Raw genomic sequence first — 10,606 nt, forward strand, 5'->3', positions numbered from 1 at the left:
TCCTGAATCCTTGATATTTCGCATGAGTATCACGCAATTGATTGACAGTGGGGAATCAGCCATAAGGGGATGTTCCAGCTCTGCCGTGGGGCAGGGGAGCTTGGTGTGTCAGAAAATTGCACCACATGCTTTGCAAAACGGTAAACATCCCTGCTGTCTTTCTGACATCCGTTGCACTCTCTCTCTGTATATATATATGTGTGTGTGTGTGTGTGTGTGCTGATCTTCTCTTTAAATGCTAATGACTCAAGAATTTTTACAGACCCTGAAAGAGTTTGAAAAATTCCAGCTATGCAAATCCCATTGTGCATTAGAAGTGAGCAGCCCCCAAGGCTGTGAGTCAATCAGACTTTGGGGTTGGGGGGCAGGATCACAAATCTAACAACAAACTCCTGAATGTTGGTGACCACAGCAAACAACATGGTGAAGGGAAAGGAATGGTGATCTGTCTTATTTTTCGGGGGGAGGGGGCGGGGCAGAGGCCCAGTGGAAAGAGCAATTTGCCCCTGGCCACTGAATCAGCTCACTGCAAGGATGGAATTTGTTGTAAACCTTGACAGGAGGTGGAAGGAGAGAAGAAGAAAAAACTCCCACTTGATGAGTATCCAGGACACTTCTGGGCCAAGAGCAGATTTCAGTGGCACTTCTGCTATTTCCTGAAGAAATCCACCCATAACATGAGTCCCAAAAAACATTGGAGGTGGGAATATCCATTTCCTCCCCCAATTTCAGGCCCACAATGGGGAGCCCTGGTGCTAAGTGAAGGGCTTTTACACGCTGGAAAACTTTTTATTTGTTTTCATGGAAATGCGCTCTCTGTGAAATCTGAGACACGGTTTTGATCTTTGAAGTCAGACCGGGAAAGAGAGGGAGGGGGACGTGCTCTGAGGGCTGCAGGCGCAAAAGCTCTGCCCACCACCACCACCAGTCTCCACTGCCTCTCCCAGGAGCTGTTGGTACTTTTGGTAACCCCAAACTCCCCTCCTTCCTTTCCAGCCAGTCCACTTTCTTCCTTAGCCTGTATACTCTCAGGTTCCGCCCCAGCCCTGACACCAATTCCTTACTATCTTATCTAGCCCCTTTCCCTCCCTCTGCCTACACCTGCTATGCATCTCCCTACAGCATTCGACTCTTGTACTGCATTGTGAGAACACAGGATCCACAGTACAACAAGCCGCTAGAGAAGAATCTTTCCAATATGAACTTCAAAGCTCAAATTTTCGTGCAACCAAGGCAGCACCTGTCTGCACCTGTCCTCAGGGTTAACCAAGACATTTTGCTGCCCACATGTATGAACTGGGCAATTTGTTAGGCATGCCCATGGTTGCTGGGGCAGAAAATCCTGGGTGCAATTCTGAGATCATGCAAATGTGCACACAGGTAACCCCAAGGTGCAGCTAAAGATATTTGAACACTAGAGGCAGATAATCTCAACACACACGCACACAGACACACACACAAAGATAAACAGGAAGATTAACTGACAAAGACATAGTGTGCTAGGAAGTTCTCTTGTAGATACCTCATGGAAAGTCATTCATGAACACTTTTGTTTTGGGCAGCTAAATATTCAAAGGCGAAACTTCCATATTCAAACAATCCATATTCAAAGGCTGGGTACAAACCTTAGCAGAAGACTGTTGTATTTTTGCCTTGCTTGCAAACATCCCAAAGAATATGGCAGATGGAAACGGGACACTAGCCTAGGTGACCCCCTGGTCAGATAAAGCTGGGCACTTATTTATTTGCATGCAGCTGCGATTCATTTCAAAGTGGGGCTTGGCTTCCACTGCAGAGATTTTGTCCACAGGGTTGTAGGTCTGGCAAATATCCTACCCTATTTGACGGCTGTGCATATGCCATAACCTGTTCACAATTTCCTACCCAGAGCAATACAGGAAAAACAACAACTAGATCTGATAGGGAATTGAAACTAGATCTGGAAGACCTACATTCGGATCCTTCCTATCTCACAAAATGAAATGAAGATCATGAATGAAAACCGTGAAGCAGTAAAAGGGCTGTATCAATTAAACACATGAAGCCGCCTTATACCTAATCAGATTGGTCTACCAAGGTCAAGACCAGGGATCTGCAACCTGTGGCTCTCCAGATGTTCATGGACTACAATTCCCATCAGCCCCTGCCAGCATGGTGCTGTCTACCCCTATTGGCAGCAGTCTTTCACATCACCTACTACCAGTGACCGTGTATGTTAAGAGCTATCAAGTCATTTCCAACTTATGGAGACTCTATGAATTACCTGCAGAACGCTCTATCTGAACAGCCTCACTCTGGTCTTGCAAACCGAGGGTTGTGGCTTCCTATTTCCTACTGTCTGACCCCCATTAAACTGGAGATGCTCTCCCATGAAGCTGCAGCAACTCCCCCAAGTCAAAAGCAGCACTGGCTCTCCTACAACAGAAATCTCACATGCAGTGTAAAACATAGGAAGGTCAAAATGGGACCACAAATCAGCTTTCCGGCCTGCCACCGCTCACATATTCTGAAACCTGGTACCATCATTGCCAAAACCCAGTACTTACACAGCTGGTTTTCACATGTGCACACTATCAACATGACAAGCGTGAAAATAGTTCCAGAACACACCCCCCCCTTTAAAAATGCCTATTTGCTCCCAGTCATCAAGACATCATTATCTGGAAGAACTGTGTTCTAATCCTACCTTGGTCATGGACCCATAACCACTTCTCCCCTTTGGTAAAATAGACTGTCCAAAGACTACTCAATCATCCATTGAATCCTCTGGGACAGCAGTATTTGAGGGGGCAGTCGAGCAGAATGGCAGCTGCTTCCTAGAATCCCTTGCAAGGGCACAGATGTTCTGAGCACGAAATCTCTTGGAGCAACCCTGGATGGCTGACTATCCATGTATACACCCCCCCTTCCCCCAGGCCATACTTTCCATCTGAGAAAAGAACTTACCTTTCATTATCCTCTTGCTGAGGAGTTCTGCAGCCAGATCCAAGGTGTTTCTAGTGAAACAAACAAGGGACAGGATTGAGGCTGGAACCTTTTGGGAGCAGGCCTCCGAGCCAGAGACTAATTCTGCCAGATGTCTCTTATCATAAGGATGGATCTGAAAGCGTTGCTCTACATTCCACAACATCACTGCTGTCCGGCTCCAAGAAATGAACATCAACATAGCTCTTAGAGAACGAGATAGCTACCCTCCCAGTGCTCTACCTTCCAGCAGTCCAGCGAATGGACTTTACAGTTCCACAGAATCCCACTAACACTATTTTTGTCATTTAGAATTGAGCGATGCCACCACCCCTACTCACCCGGTCACTGCCCCGCGAAGGCAGCAATAGAGTCCATCTTCTGCACCAGCATCCCACGCTTTCTTTCTGGAGTTTCCCGACTGGTCTTCTCCTTCAGTGTGCCGAGAGCACGCTGCCGGCCACACTCCCTTCTTTCTCTCTCTGGCTCTTGGGCTGCAGCCCAGACAAACTTCCTTGATATTTCAAAACAGGGCAAGTGGCTTCGCTGTGTGCCGGCTGTCTCCTGCTGGAGTCTCTGCTCTCGTGGATGCTGCCCCCAATCTGGGGTGGGGTGGGGGGGTTGGTTACAAGGCAAAGAGGCTTTGGAGCCTCGCTGAGATATGTGCGGCTCTCTCCCTCCAATCCTAATTGCTAACAAATGTCCTCTTTACCCATGGCAAACAGGGAAAAGCAGAGAGGAGGCGTGGGGGAGAAGGCAGGTTGTAAGAGCAGCGTGGTTGGAGGAGGGGGAGGCCTGTTGGAATGCTGGACCCTGGAGCTCGGATGCATTTCGGAAACGAAGGTGTGTCAGACCCATGAGGTCCCCCCGCCCCTTAACAGTGATGTAAACTTAGAAGAGGGCAGATGTTCAAATGCATTCATTAGGGACGTGATAGCTGGGATAAAGGATTGTGTTTCTGTGCAAATGTTATTCTGCCCTCTGCTCTCAGTTTGCCATGAGACACTGGACGGCACATTGCCGCAAGTGAATGCAAACAAGCATTCAGCAACTGGGGACTTACCTCTCTGAGCCCGTAACCGCATGGCAAGCCGGTTGTCCGTAGCAGCCTGCCAAGCAAAGAGTGGGATTTAACTGGGTGTGGGTTTGTGGTCAGATTCACTCAGCAATGTCCAGTGCACTAAGTGGGTACGCACACACACACTTTGCAGTAAAAGTATGTTTGACTTAATGGCTGTCTGTCGCTCAGCCTCAGTTTGCCATTTGGAAATGGGGAATAATTGTAGCTTGCCCCACACGATACTGGCAGTAAAATATTGGTCTGCACTTGCTGCTTCCTGAGCAGCTGGTTCCCTTACCTGGGTTGGGTCTCTTTGAAGCACTGTAGGCTTATGGTATTTTTGTAATACCGTATATATTTTATTTACAAATATACAAGTCCATGTGGCAGCAAAGAGGTAGGAGATCCACTGAGGTTCCTTCCGCACATGCAGAATAATGCACTTGCAATCTACTTTCACAATTGTTTGCAAGTGGATTTTGCTATTCCGCACAGCTGCAAAGTGCATTGAAAGTGGATTGAAAGTGGATTATTCTGCATGTGAGGGAGGGGCCTGAGACTCCCAGGGAGATCTTGCATCCCAAGATGCTTCAACCAACTCTCAACCCTCTCTCTTTTTAGACTCCGAACTGCTCTTTCTGCCTCCCATACACACCTTTCCGCTCCTCTCAGTTCGAAGGTCATTTTCTTCAAGCTCTGATGGATGCTTGAGATAGCAGTCATCTCCTCGTTATGGGGAACATCAACTGCCCATCCTCAGCCACTAACTTAAACAAGAAATGGTCATCTGGCACCTACAGCATTATGCTGAAGCAGGGGCGTAGCGCCAATGGGGCCAGGTGGGTGCGATGCCCCGGGCAAAGCAGCAGAGGGCGCATGGCTGGGCCACGGAGGGGGCGTGGTGGGGGTGCTCCGGGGTGGGCTTGGGCTATGTACTGAACATTCAATTCCCCTGCATTGCAGGGTATCTAGGACCACGAAGTGGGATAGAGGCAGCTTGACTTGAAACTCACATGAAGCTTTCTTCTATCAAGTCAAACCCATCAGGTCCATCAAGCTCAATATTATCTGTTGGGATTGACAGCAGCTCTCCCCAGTTGAGGCCTTTCACATCAACTGCTAACTATCCTTTCAACTGGAGGTGAAGGGAACTGAACCTGGGATTTTCTGCATACAGAGCAGATACCCTATCACTGAGCCACAGTCTTCTCCTCTCCCATTTGACTGTCCTGCTTGACTTGGCTTGACTTGGCTGAAGGCTGTTAGAAGTCCTAAGAAAAGACACAATCCTCACCTAGCTGCCTTACAAACCCACTATCACCACTGACGTTATTGTGTAAACAAACATATCAGCATGTGTTGGATTTGGTTCTAAACTTGTGTGAGCACAAGGGATCTGAATCAAACAGATCTTTTCCCGCCTTTCCCTTCTGACAGCTCCCCTTCCTGCTAATGCCACATGCCCAGAAAATGATGTACTCAAGGTCAGGAGACCCTAAAACAAATGCACTATTGGTTACAGTGAGGAGGGCAGATGGGGCAAAATGCCCCCCCCCTTACTGGAGGAATTTTGGAGGGCTGTTGTGGGAAAGGGAAACCTATTTGCACAAGTTCTTTCCACTCACCTAATATGAGATCCAACCCCAAACACGTAAGCACAAACACACACCGGTCCGTACAGAAATGGGGATGAAATTAACATCATGGGTTAACTTTACTAAGTATTTCCTGAAGCCACGAGACTTGCAATAAGATTATGAGAATATCCTGGGTTCTCAGATTACGAGCCAAATATGCAATTAAAAAAACCCAACCCACACCACATCAGTGGAAAAGTTACTGGGGCCCCAGATGCAGCGTTTTGGAACAGTTTGAGAACTCAGTAATTGGGGGGGGGGGGAGAGAACAATGACCAACCCCCTAATCATAGGGAAGGGGAGAATGAATAGACATTCCTGCTGAGCATTCCCCCCTACATCTTATTAATTTTTTTGGGAACCATAAGTCTAGGAGAGGGACAATTTTATCCCTCCAAGGAGGTCAAATTGCTTCTTAGCCAGTTATCACAAGATGGAGCCTCCCTGTTTGCTCAGTTTGCTAGGTGAACTCTGGATTACAGCTTGGTCCCTTCCGCACACACAAAATAATGTGTTTTCAAACCACTTTCACAACTGTTTGCAAGTGGATTTTGCTATTCTGCACAGCTTCAAAGAGCACTGAAAGCAGTTTGAAAGTGCATTATTCTGCATGTGCGGAATGAGCCCTTGTGGTCTAGGGAAAAGCATCTGCTTCATGCTTTACACCGACTGGACCAATGCAAAGAATTCTGGGATAAAAATGGCCACCAAGATAGAGTCATGCAAGTCCAGAGAAATGGGGCAGGGTGGCTGGCCCATCAAGGTCTGTACTGTCTACTCTGATTGGCAGTGGCTCTCCAGGGTCTCAGGCTGAGGTCCTTTGTCATCTTTGTCATTGCACATAGTTAAGAGCCTCCAGGGCCATCTTAATCGCAATATAGTATTTGAGGCAAAAGCCTACAACCACTCGTACCAAAATGGTGAGTGAGATATCTACATATACAGGCACGTGTGGTTGCAGAGGTGACTGTGGTATTAAATCAGAGTCGACTGTCAATGTCCACTTGTCATCATAAAAATGAACATTAATATTGTTCATTTAGTAAAACACACACATTTTCCAATAACAAATATTTATAGTTTAGTATAGTATTTATTTATTTATCTATCGACAGCAAGACGCATGGGTGTGGCGGGGCCCCAGGTGTAACCTCCAACATGCCCATCAAGGTGGCCTGGTGAGGACTCTCAATCTTACTCTTCCACATGAGAGGCGGACTCTTATTTGGTGAACTGGTTTTCCCTGTTTCCCTGCTTCTGCACGTGAAGTTTGCTGGGTGACCTTGGGCCAGACACAGTTCTCTCAGAACTCTCTCAGCCCCACCTACCTCAGAAGGTGCCTGTTGTCAGAAGGGGAAGGGAAGGAGTTTGTCAGTCACTTTGAGACTCCTTATGGTTGAGAAAAGCGGGGTACAAATCCAACCTCTTCTTTCCTTCTGCCTGATCGTTTTTTTAACTGGAGATGTTGGGGGCATTGAACCTAGAACTTTTTGCATATCAAGGAGATGCTCTATGACTGAGCCATGCCCCCACCCAAGACAAGAGGATGAGTCTTCTGAAGTGCAGCAGAAATATTAAGGTAGGGCTGGTGCACAAGGAACTAAGAGGAAAACTGATGGCATCAGGTCTTCATCCCTGTGGCCAGAAGTCTCCATGCCTGGTTCTGTAGGCGCTATCACATAGCATCCCAGCCTAGAGTCAACTGAGGGAGGGCTGACAGGCCAGCAAATCTGCTTGTTCTCACTGCTCGCTAGTTCTAGGAATGGACAGCATGTGCCTGCTGCCCTCTGGTGATGGAAGTCAGGACATCTGGTGGAAACGGAGGTGTGCCTTCAACCACTGGCCTGCCTTTGCTGTGGCTTACTCTTCTCTGTGCCTTTGTCATATCAAGCAATTACACGAAAGCCAGAGTTTCTTTTGCAACTCTGAAGGGTGGGCCCACCAAGTCAGGCTGACTGACCCCTGCAACACCACAAGCCATAGTGCTATTGGGGCTTGACTCTGCTTTCTCCTGGCCACCAGGGCTTGCACAAGAGACCATGAATTCGGAATTTCAGTGGCCAGTTCTCCTGCAGAGTAGGAAACAAAAAGGGACGCAGAGGAGCCCCCAAACAAGGGCATTTTAATAAAAGCAACCAAAAGAACACAATACAGGGAGGCAAGGATTTTGTGCATTATTCTGCCTGTGGTAACTTGAGCCCAGTTGAGCAGTGAGGGGGTCAGCCTAAATAATATTGTTCCATGCACCTGCCAAGACAGGTCCTCGTCCACTATCAGGATGGAGTGACCATAAAAACAGCCCTGCTGGATCAAATCAAAAATAATCTCCCTGTAGTTCGGCATTCTGTTTCCAGCCCACTAGTAATAAGCGTGGAGAATCTATACCTACCAATTCAGGAGACTTCCGCATGCGACTGATGGAATTGTATCTGATGGAAGCTCCTGCTGCAATAGGAATGCAGTTCTCTCAGGAGAGCACAGAATCGAAGCCCAAGTTTTAAGGGGCCACAAGACTCTCTTCCTTTCGGCTGTAACGGATTTTCTTGTGCATCCCTCTGGAACAAATTTGCTCCCTTTTAAGGCCCCACAGGGCTCTTTACGGTTTTGCCTCAGCAGGCTGACACAGCTCAGCTTCTGGAATGTGTCCCTAATTAACACATTGTCTGCTTCTTGGTTCTACATGGGATCAGACATGGCCTGGTACGCATCAGCGGCAATTCAGCATCAAAACCGGTCTCTAAAATACAAAGAAATCTGTAGCACATTCCCAACTGGATGGATCTTCCCAGATTATTTGTTCTTTCAATTGTACTGCATTCACAATGGTACTCTGTAGTGATGGGAAGGGAAACAGTTTTTAAAAATGAAATTATGTTAAAAAAATGTAATTTCCCTCCCGAAGGCCTTCCTGCTCCATAGTTACAGGCCTGCCAAGAGACTTCCCAATGTTCCCTAACTTCCTTCTCTTTTCCATTTCACTCCTTCTGAAAAGATCTGTGTAACTCAAAAACATCCCTATTGCTACACACAGAGCAAGACAAGCGTTTTCCCCACAGACAAAAAAAGTTTGTGAAACATTTAGTGCGGTGAGACCAGTGGTGGGATTCAGCAGGTTTGCCCCACTTCGGCAGAACCGGCTGTTAAAATGGTGCTTGTAAACAACCAGTTGTTAAATTATTTGAAACCCACCACCGGAACCAGTTGTTAAATTATTTGAATCCCACCACTGAGTGAGACTCTATTGCTGGTGTAGAAAAGCCCTCTAGAAATACCGTTTTCGGACAGTTGGTGGAAAGCCAGGAGACCGGAAGTCTTCCTGACCTTCCCAAGCAGCCTACAGCATCAGGTAAAGGCCACAATGGAGAAGAGACACGTATGGGCTGTTGCTGATTTTGTCCATATGCAGGTTTGGTCTCTGCTGTCTGTTTCTGACTGGCAGAAGTTCTCCAGGGTTTCAGAGTTCACCTTACCTACAACCTGGTCCTTCTAGCTGAGATGCTGGGGCTTGAACCTGGAATCTTCTGCACGCTGAGCAAATGCTCTATCACTGAGCCACAGCCGTCCTACACTTTTAGCCCTATGGAATAAGTCTTGCTGAACTCAAAGAGAACTTATTGTTCTGTATACAAACATAGGGTTGTGGAGCAAATGGCAAACTGAAGTTGATTGGGTGAAGACAAACAGACATGAAACTGCCTTACACTGAATCAGACCCTTGGCCCACCCTGATCAGTATTGTCTACTTAGATAGGAAGCCACTCTCCAGAGCCCAGGCAGAGGCCTTTCCCATCCCCATACCGATGGCAGGAACCAAACCTGCACCCTTCTGCATGCAAAGCAGACACTCTTCCCCTGAGCCACACAGACCCTATAGAGACATCTGTTTTCAAAACAGCTCTTTTCTACATGACATCATCTTCACACTTTTTCCCCAGTAGCATTTTAAAAGGTAGCCATGCGTGCTGCCACAAGTACCAATACAGCTGAAGCGTGTGCGCACGCGTGGCTTGTTGCTCGAGCTCACATAAAGAGCTTCTCCAACCCTTCCCTTCTTGCATGAGGCGTAATTAAGGATTCCTGGTGAGAAGCAAACATTGGTTCCCTGTGGCAGAGGCAATTCAGTTGGGTGCCTACATTCATATACTACAGGAAACTGGAGCTTATTTCTAAAACAAGAATCTTTAATTGGGCTCTGTATGAGAAGACCGAAGGGTGGTGGTCAGGGAGAATCATGAAGGCAACAATACTGTGTTCCTACCCAAGTCTTGGTTTATTGTAGTTTGTTGTGACATTCAAATGCTTCCGGAGTGAAAATCTTTCTTAAGACAGCTTGGTATGAAATGCATTCTTACATAAAGCCTGCCACATCTTACAGAGCAGCAGTTTCCAGCCTGGGATACATGTATTATTATTATTATTATTATTATTATTATTATTATTATTATTATTATTATTATTATTATTATTATACATATAACAACACAGCACAAGTATGTATAATAATAATAATAATAATAATAATAATAATAATAATAATAATAATAATAATAATAATAATAATAATAATAATAGTAATACATGTATCCCAGGCTGGAAACTGCTGCTCTGTAAGATGTGGCAGGCTTTATGTAAGAATGCATTTCATACCAAGATTTTATTATTATTATTATTATTATTATTATTATTATTATTATTATTATTATTATTATTATTATTATTATTATTATTGTTGTTGTTGTTGTTGTTGTTGTTGTTGTTGTTGTTGTTGTTGTTGTTGTTTGTTTGTTTATTAATTAGATTTTATAAACCGCCCAATCCCCGAGGGGCTCTGGGCGGTGTACAATAACAAATTATACACAATGAATACAATAAATACAAAATATAAATATTAGACACTAAAATCCTTAAAATCAGCAGCATTATCATAAAATAGCAATTTTAGGGC

At 45.9% G+C, this 10,606-nt stretch overlaps 1 protein-coding gene across 6 annotated transcripts in view; it reads right to left on the reverse strand.

Moving 5' to 3' along the window:
- The window catches only part of SCARA3 (scavenger receptor class A member 3), a 46,870-nt gene extending 38,687 nt beyond the window's left edge, over positions 1-8,183 (reverse strand). Inside the window, exons 1-3 of one of the 6 annotated variants that reach the window (XM_048516513.1) lie at positions 8,051-8,183; positions 4,028-4,073; positions 2,947-2,996 (exon numbers count right to left, since the gene is read on the reverse strand). In XM_048516513.1, coding sequence (XP_048372470.1) covers positions 2,947-2,953 — 7 coding nt within the window. In that variant the 5' untranslated portion in view covers positions 2,954-2,996; positions 4,028-4,073; positions 8,051-8,183. Of the gene's footprint in view, positions 1-2,946; positions 3,963-4,027; positions 4,074-8,050 lie in introns of those variants that run through there. The other 5 variants (XM_048516508.1, XM_048516528.1, XM_048516500.1 and 2 more) reach the window with 5 other exon arrangements.
- Positions 8,184-10,606: the final 2,423 nt, after the last annotated feature.

This window comes from Sphaerodactylus townsendi, linkage group LG01, assembly GCF_021028975.2.
Source record: "Sphaerodactylus townsendi isolate TG3544 linkage group LG01, MPM_Stown_v2.3, whole genome shotgun sequence".
Taxonomy (NCBI): Eukaryota; Metazoa; Chordata; class Lepidosauria; order Squamata; family Sphaerodactylidae; genus Sphaerodactylus; species Sphaerodactylus townsendi.